Source organism: Cebidichthys violaceus, unplaced genomic scaffold (genome assembly GCF_023349555.1).
Source record: "Cebidichthys violaceus isolate CVI_PGR_0920_01 unplaced genomic scaffold, fCebVio1.0.p SCAF_8, whole genome shotgun sequence".
Taxonomy (NCBI): domain Eukaryota; kingdom Metazoa; phylum Chordata; class Actinopteri; order Perciformes; family Stichaeidae; genus Cebidichthys; species Cebidichthys violaceus.
In genome coordinates, this window is record NW_027176964.1 from 3,589,594 (window position 1) to 3,606,591 (window position 16,998).

The 16,998-nt window shown below is 40.9% G+C and overlaps 1 protein-coding gene across 1 annotated transcript; it reads left to right on the forward strand.

Annotated features, from left to right (window-relative positions):
• The first annotated feature begins 1,197 nt into the window (after positions 1–1,197).
• Positions 1,198–16,799, forward strand: exoc3 (exocyst complex component 3). Its single transcript, XM_068738035.1, has 16 exons — positions 1,198–1,307; positions 2,286–2,483; positions 3,848–4,067; positions 4,244–4,416; positions 5,394–5,606; positions 6,461–6,639; positions 7,576–7,692; positions 9,299–9,416; positions 10,241–10,366; positions 11,126–11,226; positions 11,554–11,664; positions 13,131–13,272; positions 13,886–14,008; positions 14,159–14,320; positions 14,735–14,856; positions 16,405–16,799. Exons 2-16 carry the CDS (start codon positions 2,340–2,342, stop codon positions 16,607–16,609), a joined length of 2,256 nt encoding a protein of 751 aa, XP_068594136.1. The 5' UTR covers positions 1,198–1,307; positions 2,286–2,339; the 3' UTR covers positions 16,610–16,799.
• Positions 16,800–16,998: the final 199 nt, after the last annotated feature.

Sequence of the window (16,998 nt, forward strand, 5' to 3'; positions counted from 1 at the left end):
TACAAATATCCAGTGTATGTACATTCAGCAGTTGGAGTTGGAGTATCTAGTAAATCTACATATGGGTCAACACCAGAATGTACATGTTCTGCATGTACCTAATAATAAAAGTACTCGTGAATATTGTCCCTTTCAGAGTATGTTAATGTGGACAGTGCAAAGAGATCTTTAATGCTACTTTTGTGATTAAATGCTACAAGTGTAGTGTAGTTCTGAGTTCTGTTGCTGTCTGAAAGGATTTCAAGACACATTTAAGTGGAATATTTGGGGTTCAGGTGTCTTCGTATCTCTAATTGAGTCTGGCCGTGACAGTTATCATCACTGTACTTAATAATAGTAACTACACACTATACACTACATGTATATATATATATATATATATATATATATATATATATATATATATATATATATATATATTGCGACGTTCATGTAACTGGATATTTGGAATTTTCCCTTAAACCATATGGCGGTACCATCAAGTATTACACTAAATGCATTTCTATATTAATTACGTAGTTTTAAATTACTGGTGGTACAATGGAGTATTATACTGAATGCATTTCTTTATTAATTACATAGTTTTAAATTCCTGGTGGTACAATGGAGTTACACTAAATGCATTTTATTAATTACATAGTTTCAAAATCATAGCGGTACACTGGTATTACACTAATTATTAATAATAAGATTAATGAGCCGGGTTATAAGTTTGTTTATAAAATCCAACAGTATATTTAGCTAATAAAATGTGATATGTGATATTAATATTTAAATATTAATGAAAAAAGCGTAGGCTGTTCTTGCTGTGTTTACTGTTATGTGGTACTAACTTGATCCAGTATGGTTCTCATTAGTTTCATCTGTTATCTGCTAACATTCTCTATATCTAACGTTAGTCATTTAGAGGTGGAAAATCCACTAACAAGCTGTCATGCACGTGCTCATTTTATTAAGGTGTGGTGATAATATACAATCTCTTTCTTTAAACGTGTTACCTGTTAAAAGTCAATCACGAACGGTCCCTTCCGCTGCAGCTCTATGGCGCTGCTAGCATACGGTGCAAACTTCTAGGAACTTTAGAGAGGCTCCGTGAGCTGCCATTGCTGTAAAAAAAAAAAAAAAAAAAGGTCCATAGGCGTGACGGAGATGACGGAACTCTCTCTTTAAACGGCTCTGGTGCTGGGCAGAGCTCCAACGAGGAAGTGGAACCACAACAACAAAACTCCATCAGAAATATCAATGTTATATTTGTATTTGTAGTAATGCGTGTCATTCTCCCCATGTTTGGTCCCTAAGTGCCTGAGGTAATACTGTTTCTTGGGTGTGTATAGCGAGCTTGTTGCACAGACTTTGAGATAATGTTAGCCTTTTTCCCGTACGTTGTTAGCTTCGCTTATGCTACTTACGCTAACTTACATTTATTCAGCTGGAAAATGTAAGTTTATTAGTAGGGTTAGCTACTGTTATTATTTGACATTATATGTCCGAGTCCATAGTTTTTCCGGTAGCTGTGACCAGCTGTCTAAAAATGACGCTAACGTTAGCTAGATAACAGCTAGCTCGCTAGCTGACATGACATTACCACTCAGTAACGTACTAGCTAACGGTAATAAATGCTAACCTGTATTAATACTAGGAGTCATTCAGCAATGTTTGGCAATTAAATAGCTCTAAGAAATGTTAAGAAAGACAGTCCCTTTATGATTTCTGTTGATGTTCTATACGGTGTCCCATATTTACTTTGGAGAAAAGGACTGTAATGTGGATAGGCTTTTATGCCAGGGATTAGTCATCCTCTTCGTTTTAAGTATGAATCAAATACTGATGTTGATATAGATAGGGTTACAGTTTTCAAACAGTCAAACACAGAGGTATGTTCCACCTGAGATATCTTGCTGTTCATTTATTTATTGTTAGAATTGCAAACAGTGAAACTGCTGTTTTCTGTGTATTTTTGTAACGCCATGGTTCCCTCTCGGTTAGTTGAGTTACTGATTTAAAACAGTGTTGTGAGACAACACTGTTTTAAACCAGTCAAATGCTGAATCTACTAATTAAATATTGATGTGATTTTAGTTTTTGTGGAACAGCCACACTATATACTGTAGATTGTTGTGTCTCTGTGTCTCAGTAGACAACAAGCTGATGGGACCTTTTTTATAATGAAATGTGATAGGAAAACACTGGAATTATTACTGTATATTTTGTATTTGCTGTAGGAAACATTTTGCCAGATCAGCTTTTTTCTTACCTATTAACGGTCTGTATTTTTCCTCTTCTAGTGTTTGCATGAAGCCTTTGGATAAAACTGGAGCTTTATACAACTGAGCAACTCCATGGAGGAGACGAGTCGGGAGGCGGTTGCCACGGCGGTGCAGCGCGTGGCAGGGATGCTGCAGAGGTCCGACCAGCTGGACAAAGTGGAGCAGTACAGAAGAAGAGAGGCTCGCAAGAAGGCCTCTGTGGAAGCCAGGCTAAAGGTGATGTGTTAACAGACAGTGCACAGTACACAGTGCAGTGTATTTCAGTCTACCCTCCTTCTTTTCACATTCAGCAACTGTTTTATCAGTAAAATGTCAGAAAATAGTGAAAAATTTGAAGTTGGCTTCAAATGTCAACACTGCAAAATGCAGGGATAATCAGTAAAAAGCTAATGAAATTATGTTTGTAAAGTTATAATCATCATCTGTAGTGTCAAAGGGTTACAGGAATAGATCAGCAAAAATACCAGAGAAGTTCAAATGTCACAATAACACGATAACACAGTCTATTTTAGCTCCATGTTAGTCCCCCTCCCAACCCCCAATATTATTAATTAACACAAAGCAAAGTAATACTAACTTCTGTAATTTACAGTAACAAATAATACTAGTAATTATAACAATTAGGGCTGCATCTAACAGTAAGTATTTTTTCAATAAGCCGATTAATCTATCTGATTTATCGTTTACTATGAAAAACACATTTTTAAAATTCTTGACTAATATAATGAATGTACCCAAAATAAATATCATAAGCTTGTCTTATTAATGTTTAAAAAATGTCAATCACCTTCTTAAAATGTAATGTACATGTATATGATGCAATATAATATACCCTATTTGTCAGATGCCTGATTGTAAAAATACTGGACCTCAAATTCAAAAGGATTGCCGTGACAAAGATTAATTTAATCCCTGTATGTCATAGCAACCCTCTCACTGAGCTGAAGAATCAGTATTTTTATTAAGTACTTCACTTAAAACTTAAAGTGGATATGACAAGGATTGATTTCATCACTGTAGTGCAGTCTGTTACGTTAGTTAAAGCCATTTTCTCACTGATACATGGATGTTAAATTAAACAAAAAATCTAAAATGGCCGAAAGACAGATGACCCATGGTGTAATTTACGGTTAGCATAACAGCAGAGGTGCATAAATTACTTTTAAAATGGGGGCGATGAAGTAACAATTTTAAGTGACTAGTACTAACAGAAACACATTCCATGTATTGATAATCTATATATATCATGCTTGGGTGGAGACCAAAAGTAAATGGGATGGTGCTGTCTTTGAAAGTGTTCATGCATAGCAGTTGTACTGCAGTGATAAGCCATTTCCAATTTGCAGAGTTTACAGACCACCACGTTGTTGGGTCTCTATCTAAAATACTTCAACGCTTTATCATGGGTGAAGTTTTTTAACCTGCAGCGTGTTCTTCGGGGGAATGCATGCTTTGACCGGGTGCAGCCACTTCTTTTCAAGTTATGCAAATCAACGTATTTTTGAAGTCGATTACATCGACGAATCGCCCCTAGCCCTTATAACAATGGTATCTCTCTCTCTGCCCCCGATGTCCTTCAGGCAGCCATCCAGTCCCAGCTGGATGGCGTTCGCACCGGACTGACCCAGCTGCACAGTGCTCTGCTGGACGTCAAAGACATCCAGGGCTCACTGGCTGATGTGAGCAAAGACTGGAGGCAGAGCATCAACACCATAGAGAACCTGAAAGACGTCAAGGATGCCGTCGTTCAACACAGTCAGCTGGCCTCAGCTGTGGAAAACCTCAAAAACATTTTCTCCGGTAAGCTCAGTTCAAACCGTCCTAAAAAAACAACGACCGTTTGTCCCACCCTGGACAATATACCTAAACAGGCTTTAGACGGGACTGAGACTACAAGCTATATTTGAAGTTTGACTCTCCAGTTTTCGCTCACTCTTAGTGCTATGTGTGTCTTTGTGGCTGTGCTGTGTGTATAGTGCCACAGATTGTGTCTGGGACGAAGCTGCTGATAGAACAGGCCGAGCTGTTGCAGGCCCACAGAAAGCTGATGGAGCTGGAGTGTTCTCGGGACGACCTCATGTACGAGCAGTACCGTATGGACAGCAAGAACACAAGCGACATGAACCTCATCTCCATTTACTTCGAAGACGTAAGTTTGAGTGATGGAGTATGGACATGTAAACTGTAGTGAAGTTGCCGGCATGATGACAATATACTGTCAGAAGATCATTTTCACTGTCTATTTATGTTGTGATCCACACAGCTGACATGCAGCCGCGCTGCTCTGGCCCGGGCATTACACAATACTGCTTTACATTCGCTATTTATCGATTATTATATTTTTTGCAAATATCCGATCACTGTGTGATCAAAGCTGCTATCAATCGATCGGTGCACCCTTATGGCCCGATCAAAATGCGACAATAAACAACAGAAAATAAAATAAAAGATAAAACATTTAAATTTCAGCACCTCTAAATGGATAGCACTTTGAAATGTGTGAATTATCCTGTAAACAATTTGATTTGGCAAATATGTACTCAAATGTAGACTTTTTAAAACCCTCTGTTTCTAAAGCATTTAAGAAGGAGTTAGTCGCCTTTGTAAAATCTTAATCCTGACTCGATTGCAGACAACATCACGTTCAACTTGTCTAATACAAGGCTTATGGTTTACTATTAATGTGTTTAGATACAGACCAAACAACACAAAATGTTCTATTTGTCTGACAGGGTCACATTATCAGCAGCTCATTTGTGTTTTCTCACCAATTCTCCTTTTTATTAAGTGACTGTGGAGTTGTGTTTGTTGCAATAGGACCTTGTATTTTAAACGGCAACAAACATCATGCTGCAGGAATCATAAAATAGAAATAAAATCAGTTTAAACCTGCAAGCATCTGCCCATCTGATAGTATCCATTTATTTGCAGACAATAAGCCTTATTGCATAGTTGTAAGCACATATGTTCCATGCTTTTGAGCTGATTTAGTCTGGAGCTAAGGATAGTTTGCCTCTCTGGAGAATACATTTGTATTCTACCAAAGACATTTTTAGTTCTTAAGTAGCGACATAAATCAAAGCCTCACGGCAGTCGGTTTTCAGTCTCTTTCCGTTTCTCTTCCAGGTTCAGGAGTTGTCCGATGAGCTGGCCAAGCAATTATGGATGGTACTGCAGAGGGCCATGGTCACGGTTCGTCGTGACCCCACTATGCTGGTGTCAGTGGTTCGCATCATTGAGCGTGAGGAGAAGATCGATCGACGAATGGTGGACCGCAAGAAACAGACTGGGTTCATCCCACCTGGGAGACCCAAACGGTGGAAGGACAAGATGTTCGAGGTGATGACGGATCAAGAGCAATACTCTTTAAAGACTCACTGTTAGGAAGAATATTGTTTTGACCATTAGAATAAAGTAGAATATCTCTTTGTACTCTTTTAGGTGGCCCTGAGGTTGACTTGACTACTATCTAGTTTTAATGAGGAAGACAATTGTTTTTCTGTTCTTTGACCCTTTGTCTTCATACGACACATCATTTGATTCTTCTTCCATATCCAACCCTTCATCCTTTTTTTTTTTTTCTCCAAACATTCTTCCATTTCTTTTCTTCATGCAACTCTTCTTCTTTGCTTTCTAACTCTCTTCGTCCTTCATCTGACTTTTCATCCGACTCTTCTTCCAATTTTTTCCTGCTGTCTTACTCTGACTTGTCTTTCTTCCCAAATGGCTACTATCCGATTGTCCTTGCTTGTGTTTTTGTTCTCTCTATTCCTCGTAATACACCACAAAAGTATTTCACAACAGTCAGAACTAGTCTCAAATGATCTAGCCCCAAATATGGAGACCATATGGAGGTTGCTTGTGGAACATATTATTCCCAGTAAGTTTCCTTGTAGATTGCATTTTAGTGTCAACCCTTATGCTTCACTCCAGACAACTTGGGAGGTCTGAATACACCCAGCTGGGATGTCCTGTTTCCGACCTCCAAGACGACAACTGTCAAAAAAAACGTTTCTTTTGCAAGCGTACATACTATTGAACTCTCAACAGTGAAGCCTCAACGTTTTCATTTATTGTTTGGCATTTTTTAAGTTTTCCATTATAACTTTTGTGCAGAGAAGATTATTATTATTGAGTTGCCTTTACCCCAAGCCTTGGCTTCTTCTGAAGTCTTTGATCTGTTTTTGTGGCAGGTGTTGGAGGGTACAGTCAGCACCCGCATCGAGGGCACCCAGTCTGTGACGAGAGAGGCTGACAAAATGTGGCTGGTTCGTCTTCTAGAAATAACCAGGAAATATGTTCTGGATGACCTCATCATTGTCAAGAACCTCATGGTGCAGTGCTTCCCCCAGCACTACAACACTTTCAACAGGTAACAGACACAAAATGATCTCAGCACTGAACGGGTTCTAAACACAAGTTTATGGAACACATCGCATTCAGAACAGAAATGAGTCCTCCAAGCACCGCTGAGGTACAATTGAACTTTTAAAATGTAAGCCATATTTTCATGCATCCCTGATAAAGTATCAAATTGTGTCACCAGAACAATTTAATGAATTGAACAATTAATTTAATTTTTTTAAGTGTTCAATTGTACATTAATTCCACCATCATTTAGCACATTAAGCTGCATTCAGGATAGCCGACCCCCCGTTAACCGCTCGTTAAGCGACAAGATTAGTGCCTTGCATGCAGGCCGTTGTTCTTGAAGTGCCAAACAAGCTGCCCAGCTGGAACGATGACCTGATGCACAAACAGGTCAAATCCATCACTTATCACCAGAAGCAGTGTGTGCTGAAAACTGAGTCCCCAGGTCACCCATCTGATAGAGTTAGCAGCCACGATGTTGAGTTCAATTCAATTTCATAGCCCAAATCACAAATCAAAAATTTGCCTCAGAGAGCTTTACAGTGTGTACAGCATACGACATCCCCTGCCCCAGGACCCAGCAGTAACGTCACAGCAGTAACGTCACAGCAGTAACGTCACAGCTGTAAACGTAGCGGTGCAGTGTGTGTGCAGTTTTCTTGTCGGTGAATAAATACTAGGACTCCTCAAGACCGGAGCCAAGTTCTTGTGTCTTGCTTGCCACCTGCTGATTAAAGTGAGGGGGGGGGGAACAACTGCTGCTCAGGCTCACTTAAGGTGGGCTGACCTTTTATAAGGTGGACATTCTCCTGTAAGTGACAACCCGCTCCTCTGAGTTTATTTTTAATATATATGTTTAACTGATAGCATTAATTGGTAAAAAAAATGTAATTGTGGGTTAATTATTAACATCCCTTTTAATGTATTTGTGTTTCAGGTTTTTCAGTCTCTACCACAATGCTGTGTCCACTCGTGTCACAGAACTGGCCTCTGAGGACTTGGAGGCTAATGAGATCGTATCCCTGCTAACCTGGGTCCTCAACACATATAAGAGGTAACACCACACACACTTTTACCAGCCCTGTGTGTGTTTATAGTGTTATTGTGGGACATTCATTGTTTCAAAGACAGAACTTTCTTTGCCAATCAGTGATCATTGTGGCTTGCCCCGTCCATGGGGGGGCATTGTTTACCTACCGTGTTTTAAGTGTACCTCCTTCTCAATCATTTAGGACGAGGAGTGGCGTGCAATCACTTGGTTTGAGACATCTCCATTGTAACTTCTATGTGGTGTTGATTAATGAGTCAACAGGCTCAACCCCAGTTTGTAGAAATGGGTCCTAAATCCCTAAAAGCAAAAAGCAAGAGTGCCTTAAAGGCCGTTATTATTAGATATTTTTTTGTTTTTTATGTCATACTGTAGTTTAACAGTGGTGTTTCTCATGTGTTCAAATCCAAAAATTCTAAATTTAGTGGAAGTGCCTATGTTTTAGCGTCAAAATGCTACTTTCCCAAGCCCTTCTAAAAAGGTTTCGTAGGTTTCTGCATGATGATGTTCTACATACATATCCTTATTCATAGTCAGTATGTATTACAGTAACTAAGATGGCACAGACAGGAGTCAAGGCACAAAAGCTGAGTATCCGAAAGTCACACACAGGGTGACGAGTGTCTGCATGGCCAAAGTGACATTACACCATCTGACACGGCCGCATGGGTGAAGTAAAAGGAGAACTTTGAGAATGTGGGTTTGCCGCGAGGAGAAACTTTGCACGTCAATGTGTTGTTTTTTTACTGTTGTTTTTGTTATGAGCGCAAATATTATGCTGCGAAAAAGTTGATCTGTCACCCTTGGCAAAGGCAGCACATACCAGATCCACTCATCCGTTCTTACCTTTCACAATAAAAGCCCGTGACACATAGCATTCGTAGGCACGCAGCAGTCCATTGCTTTTCTCTCTTGCTGGTACTCCTGTCTGTTTCTCCAAACTCCATCTACCATAGTCATACACTGACTGGAGAAGTACCTAATACAACCTCACTTCAAAAAATCAGAACCAACTCTTTCCGGTTTTTCCAAACTTAGAACAGCGTACGTCGATTCAGCTAGGGCTTGTGTTCATATTATTCGTAATCTTATTGATTAGTTACTGTGGTAACCTACGCCTGTGCTTTTTACAAATGGGTGAGTGGGCTTTTTCTATTTCAAAAACCAGCAAAAAAAACTTAAGTGGAATCTTTTAAGTTATTTATTCATGCATTGCGCTGTTTTTGGCGGACACTTTATTTCTGCGTTCAAACTGCGTTAGTCAAGTCAAGCTTCAGCTGTATTTGTCGCACATAGTACCGCCACTGAACAAAACTTCCTCAGTCGATTCAGTGTTGTGACAGTCGTTCAATCTTGATGGGATTACTGATTTCTGTTATTTATTTATTTAACCTTTTTTGTTACATTCAGCAGTGATGTCATTCTTAACTTGAAAACTAATCTCAGAGCAGCTCATCCAATAATGGCTGTACAAATAGGTATTTCTACACCTGGTTAAACTGCCGACTGAAATTGTATTTGCCGACATCACCACCAGTCCATCATGAATTCATGAGGCAACTGCAGATGGAACTGATCTTTAAGTAAATCTGTGTGCATGTGTGGGTTTCAGTGCAGAGATGATGGGCCATCCAGAGCTCTTTTCAGAGTGCGACATCAACCAGCTGGAGCCTCTTCTGCCTCAAGATGTGGTGGACGATCTGCTCAGCAAATATGTCAAGACTTTCACAGTACGCACCACACACCATGGAATCAAAATGGATGTTAAAGTTTTTTTTGTCACTTACCGGTATGTATTGTGCTGATCATGACCTATACACCACTATCTGGCCCAACAATCGAACAAATTCTGTCGCGGCGATGAGCCTGTGTCTCTCCTACACCAGCAGCTCTGACGGTTTTGGATCTCGGCCTCCAACATTTGTCCACACCCACCAGTAAAATCTGCTGGTGGAGGCAATGGTGTTGGCGTAACGGACACTCAACGCTATTGGCTACTTCAAACGCCAATCAATATCCGTGATATTCCTTCTGTTTCTACAGGAAACAAGTAAATATTAATCATCAAATAGCACTCTGCTAGCAGTTTCTTGAGACCTTTAACAGGAATAGTAAAGCTTTGTTTATACTCGCCTTTGGCACTTTAGTGCGAGCCTCTGCAGATGCGCTGCATTATTCTCTGAAACACCAACAAATTGGCCGTCTTTGTATAATCCCTAGACATGTAAATAGTGCTTTTATCAGTGAGCATACCACGCGCTTAATGGTCCCATTCAAGCTATTTAGACTGTAGTCTTAATTCACATTATGCCTGCCTTTGTTTCATTTGGACCTGCTGTTGGAATCCACATAATTAAATTGGGAGTGTTGCACTGAAATTGGACCTGCTGTTTGGACATCCAATCACAGTAACTTCATTACTAGTTAAGTTAAGTGACAAATAAACATTCACTTTACAGAAAATACAACGCATCATAACTGATAAAAGTGAACCAGGTTACAGTGGCACAGAAACGATGCTCCACACTCTTTGTTTGACTCATCATATCTTCAGTCTAATATAACAGGCTGGCTGCGGAAGGCCCTGGAAACGGACAAGAAGGACTGGCAGAAAGAAACAGAGCCCGAGGCGGACCAAGACGGATACTACCAGACCACACTGCCCGCCATCGTCTTTCAGGTAACACGCATGCAGTATAACCACACGCACTGCCACTTCCAACCTTTGATGAAGTATTCCTGACCCTGAATAGGAGTGAGAAGATATTGACAATGAGTCAACTAATTTTCAGTGCCGGTTTAGGAGGGTCACTCAACAGCATTCAATGACTTATCATAAGGGTTTTTCAGATTCAAGAGAATATGGGTCTTGCTGAGAGGTGTAGTTTTACCCATTCACTCACACTGCAACATGTTAGCTTGTGGCTACTAATGAGCTGGTTCTCGTGTCCTTCTGCTGACAAGCAACCCCATTACACACGTCTGATATACATGTTTCAGGATTCTTACCAGCCAGGTGACCAGATTCAGCTCTCGGGCCAGGTTTGTCTCATCAAACCAAACAGTGTTTTCCTTATTCTCTCAGAATACTGTGTCCTGTTTGGCCAACTAAACTTTCCCTCAGGAGTTGGAGGAGCTTAAAGGAGAGTTAATATTGGACTTACATGAATCAGGTGGACACAAACCCGGGTCCAAACGAATGCTAATGTTGCTCAGTGTCTGTATAGTAGGCAGATGTTTGCTTGCATGTAGCCGTATCAACAGGATATGTTAGTGGCCTAAAAAAAACCTCTTATTGCATAACAGACAAGGAAATTGGATCCATTCAAGTTTTTGTTTTAATGTCTCAGCATAAGGTCCAAACTGTAAATGAGGTACAGTAATTGTGTATCTCAATTTGAATACATTTTTAATGTCTCGTCATTCCACTCTTCATCAGATGTTCGAGCAGAACCTGCAGGTTGCTGCGCAGATTGATGGGGATTTCAAAGAGCAGGTTTTGAAGCTCTGCCTGAAACAGATGAACACTTTCCTCATCAGGTAACTTGTTTCCATACTTTCTTTCTGATGTGCTAAAGATCTCTTAAAGCTATCCTTTAGGTTGATGGGATTCATTTTGCCACACACACCAAAAGCTCAACGATTAATGATGTCAGAATCTTTCAGAATTTTCGGTCAAATGAAAAATATCATATTATATCATATTATAACATTATAAAACCTGGGTCATTTTTCATCTGTCTGTCACTGTGTTCTTTTCTGTTTTCTGTAAGAAAAGCTACCCTTTATATATTGGTTCTATGTAAACGGCGATCAAGAGAACAAATTACAACCATTTCTAACAGATGTGTGTGTTGTTGTGTGTAGGTACAGAGAGGAGGCGATGACCTACAAAGAGGAGCACCTGAGAGACAGACAGCTGCCTCAGTGTTATGTACAGTACATGATAGCCATCATCAACAACTGCCAAACATTCAAGTAAGATTCTATTTTCTACATGATTAACAAGTGTTAGTATGAGCCAGAACTGTGGCTGTCCACAGGGACGTTTAGCAGTATGAGGATTGCATTAGACTGTTTGGGACAGTCAGACAGTGTAGCCGGTGAGCTATCTAGCACAAAGAATAGTGCTTGCTATTCTCTGAAAGAATAGCCTGTCAATGACGGCCTTTGAAAAGCCGCAGGCAGGATGTCGTGCTTACTTCTCTTAGACCTGCAAAATCCAGTACCAAAACACGGATCTACAGAGCAATTAGCCAGCGGTAAACGCCAGACTAACAGCGAGGAGATCAAAGAGGACGAGTGTAGGCTACCACCTGGTAGTTATAGCTGGGTGTGGAGCGCGAGGGGACATATCCACTTTGTTTACGGCCACTGACACTCAGGAAAGAATGAAACAGAACTATCAATTACTAAACTGTGATCAAGGTATCTCAAACAGTTACATTTGCTCCCTTTTTTTCTGCTGATTTGATCCGTGACTCAAAATGGTGATACAGTCAGAAGCGTAAGTTCTGTGATCCGTCTCACCCCTACCTATAACAATGTATAATGCTATTGTTTGACGTTAGTTTGTGTACTGTAGAATAAATTCTCTAAACCTCATCTGCCTAGTAATCCCACTTTTCAAAACAATGCACCATGGCAACCGCTATTGTACAGAGGATTTTACACTTACTAAGAGCTAAGATAAAGGTTGTAACCAGGTGGCAACCTCCTGTTCTGAAAAATGAAGCCATGCTGAAGTGACTTAAACCTGCATTCTCTCTAATGTCCATCAGGGGGCGACTCCTCTGGTTGTGTGAGAAAATGACTCCTCTCTTTATTTATTACCTCAGTAAACATTGTAAACATGAGTTTATGGTCTCAATCTCTAGTTTCAAGTCTTCTTCAATACAGCATGATGTTCATTTAGTAAATGATGGTCCATTTAGAGTCAAATAGACCATAAAGCAGGGTGTGCTTTAGGGTGGGGCTACCTCGTGATTGACAGGTCACTACCAGAGCCTTAAACAGCATGTCTACGTCACTCCTCAATAGTCCAAATATTATTGCTTTCTCTCACTGGTTGCAAAAAACCAAGATGGCGCTGGCCAAAATGCTGAACTCGAAGCATCAAGACCTCCACTTCTGTCACAGTCCATCTGGTGCACGTCCACTTCTTATACACACCCTTAAAATGCTAGTACCGCATAAACTCCGACCCAATTTAGAAATTATGTTCAAACTAGGCTACGTTCGAAATTACTGCTATTTGGTGCAACCCAGTGCTGGTGGCTAAGCTAGCGGAGCTGGCCAAATGGCTTAAGGCAAGCATTTGTTTAGCACAATTGCTGTTTTATTTATTTTACACAATTTATACATCTTCTAATATCTGTTTTTATTCATGTGATATCGAACACTTTGGGGTTCCATATTGTAATGCATCACGTTGTCTTCCTCAGAGAGTCCATCAACAGTCTGAAGAGGAAGTACTCTCAGTCATCAGAGCCCACAGACAGTGATGCTGCCATAGAGAGGACGCTCAATGAGGTGGCCAAGGAGGGATGTCAGTTCCTGTTGGATGAAGTCTTTCTAGACCTCGAGGTAAGTAGGACATATTGTCTGCGTTTTTTGTTTTTATTTCTTGCGCAGATTACCATCTTATTGACATTAGTATATTTATTACATGAATATAACGTTCATGGAGGTCTTGCATAGGGTGAGGCTTTGCCGGGTTTTTTGGACGTCTTTGTGTCACTGCAGCGTGGGCGGTGCATGCAGATGAACGGCGCCCTTTGCCGAGGTTCTTTGCTGACTCGCCGAGTGGCATGGGGAGAGGAAAGTGGCGTTCATCTGCATGTGCTGCCTGCGCTGTGGTGACTGTGGCAAGCAGGTGGGTTACTATGGGGCAAAATATCAAGGGAATAAAGTAAAAAACACAACAAAAATTGAATTAACGTAATTTTAAAAGGTTTATCCACATTTTGTCATGAATAAAAAAGACCCAAAACGAACACTGAAAGTGGACTACTTGATTACTATAAGTGAATTAATTAAAGAGCATCAAGCTTCTGTCCAACACTTTTTCATCCATACGAGTGGTTGATCACTACAAGCCTTATACACTGTAGTATGTCTGCATATAAGTGTCTCAGTGATCAACAATAAAAGGCTCCAGTGCATTTGATTGCTTTGATTTTGACATTGCATTGACCAGCATCACCTGAATGAGCTGCTGACCAGGAAGTGGGTGACAGGCTCTCATGCTGTGGACACCATCTGTGTGACTGTGGAGGACTACTTCAATGACTTCAACAAGATCAAGAAACCCTTCAATCAGGTAGGACGGGAGCAGGACACCGTGCTCTTAGCAGAGTGTCTCGAAAAACAAATCTCAATGAATTCTTAGGAAACTTAATGGAGACTCACCATCCCACAGCGGACTATGAGCCCTGTACCGTGATTGATATGTCGGCCGTGGTGTGTGCAGGAGATGACGAGCGAGGCCCTGCGCAGGGTGGTGGTGGAGTACATCAAAGCAGTGATGCAGAAGAGGATCACCTTTAAGAACGCCGATGAAAGGAGGGAGGGAGCTGAGAGGATGATCAAAGAAGCGGATCAGTTCAAGTTCCTCTTCAGGAAGCTGGCTGCTGTGAGTCCACATGTTGCGGTTTCTCTATCCTGCAACACTATTCTTCTATTTTTCTCCTGATAATGTGACATTGTGACCAACAAACCTGTGTTAAAATCAACTGTAGGAGAAGTAGTTAGCGTTAGCTGTTAGCAGGCGATGGGCAGCACAGTCCTGCTTGGCTAAATTTAATAATAATGTCCTTTATCGTTTGATTTGTGTGTTTGGGAAGAAAAAATTGAGGAAAGTAAAAATGGTATCAGATCATCTTTATAACTAACAATTAACTACTGTTTTGAGTTTAACAAGTCCGTCAACCGATAGCAATAGCTGTCAAAACATTCAGTACTGTGGTGGCCGAATAGATTCAGGGTAAACACTGCCCGGTCAGTGAAACAGTGACCGTAGTAATGACAGCTTGATTGTTGGGTGTAGGGTGAAGACACAGACCGGCTTTGTGGTGCTATCGCAGCCATCGCTGAAGTGTTCAAGCTGACTGACCCCACGCTGCTGTTCCTGGAGGTCACCACTCTGGTGTCCAAGTATCCTGACATCAGGTACACACACACACACACACACACACACACACACACACACACACACACACACACACACACACACACACACACACACACGCATCTGGCTGATATTCAACATATCAAACCTAAAGTGCGTTCTAGCGATGTATCCGAATACATTGCTCAGGGAAGCACAAATATTGCGATGGAAGATGATTTCTTCTCTCCGAAGTTGCTCATTATTATTACTGGGGAGAAAGAAAAGCTATGATTGACATGTCTGTGCTTTTTTTTTCATATCGATTCATATCATTGTGGCCACAAGATGGGGGGTGGGGGGGGGGACTGTGAGGTTGTGGAAGTATATTCCACAATAAATTATACACCAATACAAAATACATTTGATGCTTTGAAGGCACAAAATTAAATTGCCAATGAATATTAGGTAAGATACACCATTCACCAAATCTAGAGTGACTTCCTGTATGAACCATGCCGACCTACGGTCTTCAATCTGAATGCAAGTACAAAGACGGATATTTTTGTTGGTGAAACGGACGTCCCTGTACACCATTAATGCATACACTTTACATTTGACATTGAATCATGTTATAATAAAGGTCTTTAAGTCCATTTGTGAAGGATTTGAAATTGTTTGACCAGTGGTTAAATAAATAAACTGTTAAGGACAGTGGGTGCTGCTTCTGGGATTGAGGTTTGGACTCTGACACATTAAAGGGCCAGTGTGTGGAATGTAGGGGCATCTATTAGCAGAAATAGATGTTGTTATAATACGTTGAAATAACAATGTTTTCATTAGTGTATACTCGCCTAGGAAACGTGTTCATTTGCTTAGAAGGATCCCTTCATATCTACATAGGGAGCTGGTTGTCTGGTTGCTCCGCCATTGTTTCTACACTAGCCCAGAATGCACAAACCAAACACTGGATCTAGAGAGAGCCTTTTGCACTTTCACAATACCTGAAGGACCCCGTGGTTTTCCGACACATTACATTACAGTCATTTAGCAGACGCTTTTATCCAAAGTGACTTACAAGTCAGTATCTATCTATACACCGTAGAAATTGGTGACAATTTTGGGGTTAAGTGTCTTGCTGTTAAGTGGAGCAGGAGCCGGGGATCGAACCGCCGAGCCTCTGATTGAAAGGCAGCCCTGCTCTCCACTTAACCACGGTCACCCCACGACACACTTGTGAAACTGTAAAGCCACGGCACCGCCAGCTGCTGTCTGACTTCTGTAGTTCCTAAAGTAGTGTTATTATGGTTATTTTGCACTCAGTGGCTCACTGCAGTGCAGTCTTGGAAAGAGAGGAGCAAGTTGCAATCTGCAACCACACCACTAGATGCCACTAAACCCCACACACTGCTCCTTAACATTGTTGCTTTGGAGTCATTCCTTTGTCCTAGTAAGCCATGACACTAGTCCAGCATTCACAGTACAGAGCCCATAAACTGGCACACCTAAATGGAATGCAGCCATTAAGAATACTATTAATTACACCCAATTTTATAAGTAATCACAGAGCAGGTTGGTGCTAACACGTTAACCCTGAGGTGTCTCCACAGGGAGGAACACATTCAGGCTTTGCTGGCAGTGCGTGGTGATGCCAGCAGGGAGATGCGCCAGATGATCATTGGGACCCTCAGCGAGAACAAAGTATCCTACTCTGGTCTCACACAGCCCATCTTCAAAGACATCACAGTGCCCACCATGACCATGACGACCATGACTACCATGACCTCCATGGCAACTGCAAAGCTGCTCAAATAAGGGCAAAAACCACTACACTATTTCCACCTTCAGACACGATAACATAAGCAAAATTCTATTTCCAGACACTCAGTTATTTTTAACTGTTTAATGCAGCTTGCTGTGTTTTCTGTCCCCACCCTTTATTTGCTGTTTTTATTGTCACCATGATCACGTCTGTGTCAATAAAATAATAAAATAATAGTTGTAATATTGTGTGGTACGACTATTATTTAGAGGTTGAAGCAACACAGGATGCTTTTCTTCTCCTCTTCCTTCTTTCACTTCTTTTCCTCCTCATCCTGCTGCTTCTATACCACTACTGTACTTTGACTTGTGTGCAGATGTCACAGTTAAAGCTGCTATGAGGAGCTTTCATTTTCTGTTGATTCTAGCAGCCCTTGTGGACA